At 39.7% G+C, this 12,856-nt stretch overlaps 1 protein-coding gene across 7 annotated transcripts in view; it reads right to left on the bottom strand.

The window, feature by feature from the left end:
- The window catches only part of RASGRP3 (RAS guanyl releasing protein 3), a 117,656-nt gene that overhangs the window by 35,283 nt on the left and 69,517 nt on the right, over positions 1–12,856 (bottom strand). For 5 of the 7 annotated variants that reach the window (XM_059891278.1, XM_015473410.3, XM_015473411.3 and 2 more), the window contains 7 exons: positions 8,290–8,480; positions 6,940–7,042; positions 5,035–5,097; positions 4,152–4,283; positions 2,597–2,744; positions 931–1,104; positions 409–525 (listed from right to left, as the gene is read on the bottom strand). In XM_059891278.1, the coding sequence (XP_059747261.1) occupies positions 409–525; positions 931–1,104; positions 2,597–2,744; positions 4,152–4,283; positions 5,035–5,097; positions 6,940–7,042; positions 8,290–8,359 (807 nt within the window). In that variant the 5' untranslated portion in view covers positions 8,360–8,480. Of the gene's footprint in view, positions 1–408; positions 526–930; positions 1,105–2,596; positions 2,745–4,151; positions 4,284–5,034; positions 5,098–6,939; positions 7,043–8,289; positions 8,481–8,569; positions 8,605–12,856 lie in introns of all 7 variants that reach the window. The other 2 variants (XM_024998733.2, XM_024998734.2) reach the window with 2 other exon arrangements.

Genomic DNA, 12,856 nt, shown 5'->3' with positions numbered 1-12,856 from the left:
TTTGGGATTGGAATGAAAACTGACCTTTTCCAGTCCTGTGGCCACTGCTAAGTTTTCCAAATTTGCTGGCATATTGAGTGCAGCACTTTCACAGCATCATCTTTCAGGATTTGAAATAGCTCAACTGGAATTCCATCATCTCCACTAGCTTTGTTCGTAGTGATGCTTCCTAAGGCCCACTTGACTTCACATTCCAGGATGTCTAGAATATGTTAATGGGGCTTAAAAGCATTTGTACTGAACACTTGCTGCCACTTCTATTCTGTTTTTCCAGGAGGTATGGCCATAACCTCCTATTGTCTAAGAAGAAAACTTTCCCCTTCTGAGTGACATTTGTTAGGATCATCCTACCTCTAAACAATTTCTAAGCAAACTTTTTACTTGGGATTATGATCTGGTTCACTGTACCTTTGTAACTTCTGAAGAAAGATGAGAATGGGTCTCTTTGAGCCGGGAAATGGAACTATGACTAAGGCCTCCCACCACTGCCATCAGGGTGTTAAAATTTTTGAGCTGAAGGAGTTTCTGCAATAAAAAAAATGTTAACTTCAATACTTTGTAACAATTTTTGAATTATTCTCACCTTTTGGCAGTACAGATGAAGTCATGTACAATTTTAATAATAAGGATGTAGGAAAAACAATATCAATTCAAAATGAAATACAAACGAAACTCTAGAAAAATGTACTAGAAACACTAGAAAAATATACCAATCCTCTCACAGAAAATAGCTACATTAAATACTTCCAAGTGTTGCCAATTAAAAGCAATCTTCTTGCATGAGAGAAGTATATTTGTTCATTAGGCATTTAGTAGTTTAATTACCTTCTACATTGTGAATTTCAAATTTCTTCAATGACATTTCTCAACCAAGTGAATGAATATCTAGAATGCTTTAAGAATCCCAGTCTAATTAACAGACATACATACCTTGGCAACATTGATAAACTTTGTGATGACTTCTGCTCTCTGCTGAGGAGTTGGTTTGCTAAGAACCATCAACTGGACCCACTTAGAGATTCCATTAAATAAAGCAATAGATCTCTCCAAGGTTGGGTTATTCTCCAGGCAGCCATGGATGACATAGCTTTGGTAATCAGTGAACTAGTAAAGCAAGAATCAGAGACTCTGAGTTATAATGGAGTCTTTGAAAAATCATAAATTAGAATGTTTCATGGAAGAGGTGAGACACTGTTTCACAACAACATCACTATTTCTTTCATTTCACACTTACATGGCATCTTACACATATGAATATACTATGAATAATGACTATAATCTGTACCTTTAACATGCTGTTTCACTGCATTTCACTCTCCCATACACAGACACACAATTATTACACACCATAGTGTTGGTGAGGAGAGCAAGGGACAAGACTCAAAGTCACATTCCAGTGAGTCCAAAATTTGCTGGATCTTAAGATCCACATGGGGCATTTGCTAAAACACTGGTTTCAGGAAACCTGTTAGACCTAAAGGATCACTGTTCCAGAGGAATAATCTAAGAATCTCCATTTTTCACCCCTACTGGTGATTCCAATGGTTGGGCAAGTTTGAGATACAATGGCATGCATTAAAGAAGAGGAAATGAACATAACGATCATAATTTCAAGTCAGAATAAGCTTGCAAAATTGTTCTCAAGAAAAGAAGAGAAAAAAAAATAGTAGCTGAAGTAAGGCCACTCTTTTGCAAAACAGATACATTTTCTTGAAGTCAGCATGGGAGTCATCAGATATTAATATTAATACACAAGAGCCTCCTATCATATAAACAGAGCACGAGGTTTCCTCTCATGGCCTGCCTGTGGGGTCTCAAAAGGTCCTCTCCAAGCAGGATTACTTAGTGAAAAGAATCAGTCTTTCAGAAATCCATACTTCTGACCTCATGTTTTTCTTTGCAAGCAATAATGTAATTCATTCTTTGGCATCTTGGAAAAGGAGTGACATGCCCAAAAGTTGGTGAGACAAAGACAAAAGCTACTTGTGAACAACTGTGGAAATAGTATAACAAATGGAAAGTGAGTGAGTCGGTGGCTAGGAAAAGACCACAGTCGAAAGGAAGAAAGGGGTCATAGAGAAGGAATTCTATCAGGACAAAGAAAGAAAGAAAAATTTAATCCAAGATCTCCATCCCTGAGAAAGAAACAGCCTAATGTTAAGATTCTTCAGAAAGCTTACAGTTCCTAATTTCAACCTATACCCATAATTAGGCATTTATACAAATCCCAACCTAAATAAATATTTCTTCCCCCCCAAATGAAGGGCCCAGCCAAATGTGTTCACTTGGGAGACATCAATGGAGCTAAATAAACCTTGAATGGTTAAATCTCCACCAAGTATTTAGAAAATCATGCTTTAATCCTATGAAAGGAGACATTGAAAATAGCGACAGAAATATAGCTCCTGAGCCATAAAAGAAAGACAGGATAATATTTATCTTTGGTTAAAAGGGATTGTTCCTGTGAATTAAGGGCACTTTTCCAGAGGAGCACAGTGACAGAGGCTGCCAACAGTTCAGAGTATGAAAATGCAGCTCTTGGGAAAGTTGGCATGGAGGTTGTTATCCTTGGAAGAATAAATGTCCAGTTTCTTACTGAGATCCTTCTAAAAGATTTATGCTCCAGAAAAGTGAGGTGCTCGGCCAATTCAATGGGCTCCAGATGGTCGAACAGCAGACAGGCTTTTCCCTTCTTGGATACTTTTTTTCTCTGTGTGACTCTTCTCATCCAGTCATAGGAAGGACTATGAAAGAAAAGCAAGTCTGGTCAATGTGCTGAAAGCCCATTGCACTCAGTGGAAGTTATTAACCTACTGACTCTCTAACTCTTGGCCTGCTTCCAGGGGCTTGTGCAAAATACACACCCTGCCCTTCATGTTTGAAGAGAAACCCACTGACCCATTGCCAATAGAACATAATCTTCAAGTTGTTTCTCCAGACAGGGTTGGTTTGCATGGATTCATCCAGAATCTCTTCCTTGGTCTTTCTTGTGAGCAGTAAGGTCTGAATCATGAGGGATTTTGTCAATATATAGTTGGGATGGAAACCACCAAAATCCATATGGTCAGCAACATATGGATTATCTGAAAAGCTTGTTATAAAAACAGAGGCCTGGACCTCACTACCAGACATTCTGACTTACTAGGAATGAATAATCTGAATAATCTATTTTTAACATCAACATTTATCAAACGCTTGATGTCCCAGGCACCACTATAATCACAGGTATTAACTCATTAAATCTTCACAACTCCATCAGGTAATACTATTATTACTTCCATTTTAAAGATGAGAAAAAATAGGCACAAAGAAGTTAAAAATTTATCCAAGCTCACATAGCTAGTAAGTAGAGGAGTTGGGCTGAATAATCTATATTTTTAACAATACCCCTAATAATCCCAGGACCATTCACCATGGATCACTCTTGAAGAAGTATTTTAGGAAAGAAGACTAGAGTATGAATGCCTAGGACACAAAAGTATATATATTTTCAATATGGATAATAATACTTAAAACCCTAAAATAGCTTTATCTATAAAGTTAGCTAGTAATATAAAATGCTAGCCTAATTAGCACCAAGTTCCTAATTACTGAGCTGATCAGTTCATGGCACAGCTATGGTCCACATTTGCACAGCCTCAGGCCGACATGAGAAGCACCATGGTACAGAGCATCTCGAAATTGAATGAGCATATGTATCACTTGGGAATCTTACTAAAATGCAGTTTCCAATTCTGCAGCTTTAGGGTGGGGCATGAGATTCTATGTCTCTATTGAGCCCCCGCCCCCAGCTAATGCCGGAGCTGCTGATCCACAGAACACAGTGGCAAGGGCATAGGAGACTAGATTCAGTAACCAAGTACTGAGCATCTGTTAGGTGTCAAACACTTTCACATATTATCACATGTACCTCTTGGGTGCTCATTATAACCCCATGAGAAAGGTACAATTTCTACTTCACAAACACAGAAATTGAAGCTTGGAGAGCTAAACTGTGGCCAACGGGACTGTGCTCTTCGCAGCAAAGCTTTCCTCAAAGAAGCACACCTTGGTTCTGAACAGGTATGGATGGAGGTCAAGTGGGATCATCACTACTCCCTCCCCCAAAAAGCAGACTCATCATATTTGAAAGAAGCTTGCACCATTCTTACATGCTGGATATGTCGATGAGACTGGTGTGTTTCTCGTATCCCAGTTGACTAGCTACTTCCCGGAATTCCTCAGTCATACGGATCAAACCGAGGTCCAAATTAAACTCTGCAGGAAATTTCACAATCCAGTACCTAAAAGACATCAAGTATGTTTGACAACCAGAAGATTTCAAGCTAGATCTCTGTGGAAACTATGGTGTCATTTTACAGATTACATTTAACAATGTTTCAAGACCATACCTCAAATTAGCAATCTCTTATCCCCCATCTATCAGGTTGAGTCTTGCTCTTTCCTGCTTCAATCAAGGACCCAAGTCCACCACTCCTACTTTGAGAGTCTCTTTCTCTCTAGAGCCACAGCTGAGAAGAAACCCTTCTCCCAACTCATGGCAAGTAGGTGGGAATGTGTACAGTGAGGGAGTAGAAAAAAAAATGAATGCACTCTTTCTCGGAGCTGCTTTCATCCCCTAAACACACTGACCAGTGCTTAATTGTCCAAAAGAAAGATAAATTCTATGTCCCCAGCAACAGAAAGTGAAAGTGAAGTCGTGTCGGACTCTTTGCGACCCTATGGACTGTAGCCTACCAGGCTTTTCCGTCCATCGGAGTTTCCAGGCAAGAGTACTGGAGTGGGTTGCCATTTCCTTCTCCAGAAGATCTTTCCGACCCAGGGATCGAACCCTGGTCTCCCGCATTGTAGGCAGACGCTTTCCTGTCTGAGCCACCAGGGAAGCCGCCAGCAACAGAGGAGAGCCATTTTTAATGAAATCAACAAAAGGGGGACTTGAGTCCATTTTACTGTCAGATTAGGTCTGTAGTTTGGGGAAAAGAAAACTGTCAATAATTCCAGAACCAGAAACAAGACAATTAAGTTTGTAAGTACCTCATGAAGTAGCAGATCTTTAATCGAAATTCATCACAGCTTTCTCCACTGGCATTTCGATAGGTACACTAGTTAAGGGAAAAAATCCTTGGACGTTGTTTCCTTTGCACAGATCTGTGGCTGTTTAATCAATTTAGATGAATTCCTAAGAAGAGGACTATACTATTAGGGTGACATGGATGTTCAAGTGGGGAGAAAAGTGGGTTCTGATGACATCAGTGCTAAATTACGAGCACCATATATTATTGCTCTGAGATGTATTTTTTTGGTCTGGAAGAGAAGCCACTTATACAGTGAATTTTACCTTCCTGAGCACTTACCAAATGATGACTGTCAACTGTAATGACAAATGTACTACTAACTATAGATAATTTAAAATGAATAGTACATAGAAGCACCATTTTAGCCAAAAAGATTTTATATGTAGGATTAATGGAATATGTAAGTCCTCTAATTTCTTTAGTATTTGAAAATGTTATCATTTTGGGGTATAGTAATATACACATCTTGCTGTTATTTAGTCTCAAGTCTATTTATTCATACTTTTTAGCTAATATTTACTGAGTTCATGCTATATGCCAAGTACCATGGATATGCAGCGAGCAGGGAATCCAAAGAGAGGGAAAATCTAGAGAAATGTGAATTCACAGGTGGTTTCAACTCCCATACAATCTGCACTTTCAGATATTAAGCTTTACTGTGTCTAAATACCCCTTTCTATTTGTGTTTCATATGGCAGTGGACATAATGATGATGAGAATACTGTCTGTGGGCACATTTTGTGGAAAGTGTTTGGACCCTAAGGAGGGAATGGGGCCAGACTAACGTAGTTCCCTCCATCCTTCTCTACATACCACCTTTCAATAGCAGGACCCGTGGAACCCTGGGACCACAAGGTACTAAGATATTGTTCATTTCCAGGGACCTCTGTTCAGGGTGAATGTTCCCTTCTCGTCTCTAACACCTACTCCCTGTCTGAGGTTGGGGGGATGGTTGATGATGGAGTGAAGAAGTAGAAAGTGGAGGAAACTTGAAGGAAGCAAATGGAAGCCAGCTAGCCCTAATTACACTCAATGGCCCCACTCCCTCTCAGGCTCTCACTGATCTGCCCTGCAAGGCTTCTCACTCATCTGCAGGACCCCTGGGCTTGCAGCAGGCAGACTACAGGAACCTACGTTAGCAATTATATAATAAACATTAGATCTCAGGGACTAAAACCTCCTTATAAGTATGTGACTATTTCGTAGCCATTTTTCAGTCATTTGGCTTTTAACCACCTTTTAGGATTGTACCATGCACAAAAGTGGTGGATTGCTAAAAGTCCTTATTATAGAATGGGGTTTCTAACTATGGTTATTTCCTTTGCCTTTATATCAGAAGAAAATCTAAAATTAATGTCAATCAACAGATTATAATAAACCTGCTAGAATGTTCCTTGTGTCTCACCAGCAAGGGACGATGTGAAAATTTAGGTGGTGTTTATGCCTGAGCCAGATCATATTATTCTGGCTGGCATTTCCATATGTCTAAACTGTATCCTCTAGGTCTACCATTCTGCCTTCCTAAGAGGAATAAAGTAACTCTTGAGTCAGTGTTAAATATTCTTTCATTATACTAATAGCAGAAATGTTAAAGACAAGTTAGAAACATTCAGGCTACAGCTCCTGTTTCATTTCATATCAAGTGGTTATTTTCAAGTAGAGCCAAAACATTCAGATGGATAATCAGCTATTTGGTCAATCATCTGAATGTTTTGTCTAGACATCTATATATATTCACAAAACAGCTGGATAACTGACTGAAGACTGTTTATTCATCTTAATTTACTGGCTTTGGTTAGACACTTCATCTAAGTACAGAACTTGATTTATGATTGTAAAAATTACACAGTAGTTAAAAAGATATATGCAGAGAAGTTTTTCTGCCAATTCAGTGGAAGACAAATACCATCGGTGCATGAGTAGAACTATTCTTGGCAAATAACTATTATTCAGCTCTCCATTGTCATCTGTTAAAAAATAAAAGAAGATTAAGAGGTGAGGAGACAATAGCACATACTACTTTTCTCTTTGTCTAATATCAGCAGAGAAACATTAGTGTCAAAAAGTTCTTGTAGACCCAATTATCATTTTCCTCCTACTTCTGGTATTTCCTTGCAAATTAAGTGGGTAGGTCTCATCCTTCCTCTGGTGTACAGTTGCCAGGTTTCACATATAAAAATACAGGAGATTTAGTTAAATTTGAATTAAGGCAAACCACAAAGAATTTTTTAGTACAAGTATGTCCCATGCCCTATTTACGACATACTTATACTAAAAATGTGTCTCATCTGCAATTCAGATTTAACTGATCATCCTGTATTTTATCTGGCAACCCTACTCTGTCTGGTTTAACTCTTCCTAAAACAATCAATTCAACAAACAACTTCTTTGTGATTCTATTTGTAAAAAGAATAATCCAAAATGCTATGGTAGTTAGACAACATGAAAAGCATATAGCTGTAAAGTCTACAACTTTGGAGGAGATATAAGACTTATAGACAAACATAGAAAGTAGGATATTGTGCTATTCACACATGTCTAAGCCAAAGGACCAAGAAAGGATCACAGCAGCATGTATCATGTCCATGAAAAAATCAGAAAGGGCTATGGTGAGTGGAGGAAGCAGTCAGCATTCCTGACTGGGGAGTAGAGGAATGATACTATGAAGATTTGAGATGACACCTTAAATGAGGCCTGAAGCAGAATTTCAATGAAGGAGTATGATAAAGGCATAAAGGCAGAAAGATGCAGGGAATGTTCCAGAAATATTAAGTGAACAGTATGTCTGGGTATTAGCTGTGGACAGTAAAAGGAAGGAAATGCATGGGGCAATGATACTGGGGAGACAAACTGGGGTTAATAAAAAGGCCTTAAATAACAAGGTGCGTGAGTGTGTGCTAAGTCGCTTCTGTCGTGTCCAACTCTGTGTGACCCCATGGACTGTAGCCCGCCAGGCTCCTCTGTCCGTGGGATTCTCCAAGCAAGAATACTGGAGTGGGCTGCTATGCCCTTCTCCAGGGGATCTTCCCAACCCAGGGATCGAACCTGCGACTCTTACGTCTCCGCACTGGCAGGCGGGTTCTTTACAATTAGCGCCACCTGGGCAGTCCCAAATACCAACGTATGGAGATTGACTTCTGTTCCACAGCAACACTTGCAACTGAACTGGGGGAGGTAGAGTAGCAAGATGTACAAAAGGGAGAAAGGCTCCTACCAAACATCTCAATGCAAGTGCTCAGCAGCTCATCTAATGTCGCTGCTTTCCCAAGTCCACTTGACCCCATGGTTATGCGCCGCCGTCAAAAAACTAGGGGCATTTTCAACGTCATGCAGATCATCTCCATAACTATGCAAGTGGGTGATGTTTGTGCTTAGAGGTGGTCTCTGTCCTAAAGTCTCAGGGCTCTAAAAAACAAGAAGAAAAAATATCAGACTAGAGTTCTGCCAGACTAGTTAACATATCTTTAACTAGAGTTAAAGCATGGCTTTCCTACCTGAAAAGATAATGACTTCCATTTACTCTGTATTTCTGCAAGAAAATTATCAAAGTGATAAGAGATTGTGTGAATCACCATGATGGCAAAATGCCTGCGAAACTATTCCTTAGCATGTATGATGCTCTGAGACCATGGGAATGTGTGTGTGTGTTAGTCACTCAGTTGTGTCCGACTCTTTGTAACCCCATGAGCTGTAGCCCGCCAGGCTCCCTTGTCCATGAAATTCTCCAGGCAAGAATACTGGAGTGAGTTGCCATTTCCTTCTCCAGACCATGGGAATGTTCCCTATCAAATAACATCTTGTTTTTCAGTTGAAAAGAATTTACAACATTTTACAATTTCTTTATTTTCTTAAGTGATAAAGACACTCAGGAGCATATTATCATAAACATTCAGTTCAGTTCAGTCGCTCAGTTGTGTCCGACTCTTTGCAACCCCATGAACTGCAGCATGCCAGGCTTCCCAACTGCTGGACTCTACCCAAACCCATGTCCATTGAGTTGGTGATGCCATCCAACCATCTCATCCTCTATCGTCCCCTTCTCTTGCCCTCAATCTTTCCCAGCATCAGGGTCTTTTCCAATGAGTCAGCTCTTCGCATCAGGTGGCCAAATTGGAGCTTCAGCTTCAACATCAGTCCTTCCAGTGAACACCCAGGATTGATCTCCTTTAGAATAGACTGGTTGGATTTCCTTGCAGTCCAAGGGACTCTCAAGAGTCTTCTCCAACACCACAATTCAAAAGCATCAGTTCTTCTGCACTCAGCTTTCTTTATAGTCCAACTCTCACATCCATACATGATTATTGGAAAAACCATAGCCTTGACTAGACGGACCTTTGTTGACAAAGTAATGTCTCTGCTTTTTAATATGCTATCTAGGTTGGTCATAACTTTCCTTCCAAGGAGTAAGCATCTTTTAATTTCATGGCTGAAATCACCATCTGCAGTGATTTTGGAGCCCAGAAAAATACAGTCATCCACTGTTTCCCCATCTATTTTCCATGAAGTGATGGGCCCAGATGCCATGATCTTCGTTTTCTGAATGTTGAGCTTTAAGCCAACTTTTTCACTCTCCACTTTCACTTTAGTTCCTCTTCACTTTCTGCCATAAGGGTGGTGTCATCTGCATATTTGAGGTTATTGATATTTCTCCCAGCAATCTTGATTCCAGCTTGTGCTTCCTCCAGCCCAGCATTTCTCATGATGTACTCTGCATATAAGTTAAATAAGCAGGGTGACAATACACAGCCTTGACATACACCTCTTCCTGTTTGGAACCAGTCTTGTTCCATGTCCAGTTCTAACTGTTGCTTCCTGATCTGCAAACAGGTTTCTCAAGAGGCAGGTCAGGTGGTCTGGTATTCCCATCTCCTTCAGAATTTTCCACAGTTTATCATGATCCACATAGTCAATGGCTTTGGCATAGTCAATAAAGCAGAAATAGATGTTTTTCTGGAACTCTCTTGCTTTTTTGATGATCCAGCGGATGTTGGCAATTTGATCTCTGGTTCCTCTGCCTTTTCTAAAACCAGCTTGAACATCTGGAAGTTCATGGTTCACGTATTGCTGATTACTTGGATTAATTTTATTACAAGTATATGGAAGTGAAAGTGGCTCAGTCATGTCTGACTCTTTGTGACCCCATGGACTATAAACTCCATGGAGTTCTCTAGGCCAGAATACTGGAGTGGGTAGTCTTTCCCTTCTCCAGGGAATCTTTCCAACCCAGGGATCAGACCCAGGTCTCCTGCATTGCAGGTAGATTCTTTACCAGCTGAGCCACAAGGGAAGCCCAAGAATACTGGAGTGGGTAGCCTATCCCTTCTCCAGAGGATCTTCTCAACCCAGGAATCAAACCAGGATCTCCTGCATTGCAGGTGGATTCTTTACCAACTGAACTATCAGGGAAGGCCCTACAAGTATATATAGAGAGATAAACTTTAAAGCGCAAATATATTAATGAGGATTATGTAAATGTGATCATGTAAATGTTGAACAACTGGTAAAAAAATATTATTTGCATAACTTTTCTAATAGTATTAAAAATATTAACAATAATCTATTGAACATCCACATTATGTACCAGGTTTTATATCAGATGTTTTGCATATATTATCCAACTTGACCTTCACAGCAATACTGTAAGGTAGTAATTATGATTTCCAGTATAGACACAAGGTCATGGGGTTCACAGAAATTTGGCAGTTGGTCTAAAGCCATACAATTATTAAGGCCTTGAATCAGAACTCCATTATAAAAGTTTTTGGTTTCCCTTTTTCCCTTGTATTGCTCTCCCAAGTGCGGACATCATGAGCTGTCATAATTTTGCCCCCTAATCTAGTGTGAAAAACAGCACTTCACACCGTCTCAAAAAGACAATATAAACCAGGTTATTTGTCACAGAGGTAGAAGGAAACGTGGGCCTGAAAGCTGTCCATTTTATAGCAACGGCATGGGGAAAGTGGGATTAGAAACAACCTCTCCGAGATGCTTATACCAAAAGTGTCCCTGTAGGAAACACAACGTCATTTTATTTTACAGAGCAAGTCCTTGATGCCAGCTCCATACAAGGCTTAGAGAAATGGAGACATCATCATGATGTAAGACAGTTATCCACTTTGAACCGTTTAGCAGGTAAATGTGGCCATTCGGACTGCATCTCTTGAACTGTTTAAAGTCAATGTCTCTTTTACTCTCAAAGTTTATTTATTCCTTTGTAGTCATGGAGCACCTGACAATTGCTAGGCACTAGGCAAGGCATTGAGGCTGCCAAGATGAACTCATCATCACCTCATCCCTGCCTTCAGTGGGCCCAGTCAATTTCAGAAGGCAAACACATGAATGCAAAGAAAAGAAAAAAAAAAAAAAAAGCCTAAGGTCCACACGTGCGGCTGCATTAGTTCAACGATGCCACTGAAGACTGACATCTGAGTCTATTCACCAGCTAAATAAATCCAGTGGAAACACAGTCTTGAGCTAAAGGTACCACTCTTAGAGCATCAAAAGAAGAATTATTTCACGTGTCATAAAAATAACAGAAACACTGGATCAATGCTGAGCCACTTTGATACTCAAAGGGTTTGTGAAATGGGATTGTTAAAGTAGTGCGGAACCAACTCTTACATCTCTTAACAAAGTAACCTTATCAGTAAGACCCTTCCCGAACACCATAATTTAACACAACACCCTCTCTCCATGCCCACCTCCCAATTGGCATGCCCTATCTCTCTTCCCGGATTTATTTTTCTTCATAATATGTATCCCCATTTAAGATGCTATATATTTTACTTGTTCATCTGCACTTAAATCTTTCTAGCACTACATACATAAGCTCCATGAGTACAGGAATTTTTGTGTTAGCTCTCTGGTATTTTCCCCAGTTCCTAAGATTTTGCCTCTCAAAAAAAGAATTTGCTGAATTAATGAATGAGTAAATGGATGGATAAAGAAAGAGTAAAATAAAAATGATAAAATGCTGGTTTTTGAATATGTGTATATTTGGAAGAGTGGATACCATAAAATTTTAAGAGGTTGTTTTTTAGTTTGTTTTAGTACTAAAAGCTACTAAACTGTAGCTAGTTTAGTAGCAGCTTTTAGTAAACATTACTGGAACAGATGTTTTCTAGATTTTCTGCAGCTTTCTAGATATGATAGTACCTGCCTATACTCCATCGATAATAAGAACTTGGTACCTCTTCCAGGACATTTTGCAGCAGAATTTTTCTGATTTTCTTAATGCAAATTCTGTCAACCCCACAAAAAGTCAACGATAATAAGAACTTGGTACTCTTCCAGGACATTTTGCGGCAGAATTTTTCTGATTTTCTTAATGCAAATTCTGTCAACCCCATGAAAAGTCAACACTGGACAATTGACAAGTTTGATTACCTTCTTATATCAGTTCAGTTCAGTCACTCAGTCGTGTCCGACTCTTTGCGACCCCATGAACTGCAGCACGCCAGGCCTCCCTGTCCATTACCAGCTGCTGGAGTCTACCCAAACCCATGTCCATTGAGTCGGTGATGCCATCCAACCATCTCATCCTCTATCATCCCCTTCTCCTCCTGCCCTCAATAAACAGGCTTTTTTTTTTTTTTTTTAATCTTGTTAATGCTTGCTAATGAAGAGTAAATGTATTACTTAGAACCAAACAACCTAGATTAATTAAACTAATTCTGAGGTCAAAACCAAAATTATTCAGCTAGTATGGGGAAGGTATTGACTTTCCCCAGAGGGTTAGAAGTAATCTGGCACCAAAGACCTGTCACCATATTTGGAGTTAT

The sequence above is a fragment of the Bos taurus genome, chromosome 11 (assembly GCF_002263795.3).
Source record: "Bos taurus isolate L1 Dominette 01449 registration number 42190680 breed Hereford chromosome 11, ARS-UCD2.0, whole genome shotgun sequence".
Taxonomy (NCBI): Eukaryota; Metazoa; Chordata; class Mammalia; order Artiodactyla; family Bovidae; genus Bos; species Bos taurus.
The sequence above is the reverse complement of the archived record's forward strand: the minus strand, read 5'-3'. Positions and strand labels throughout refer to the sequence as shown.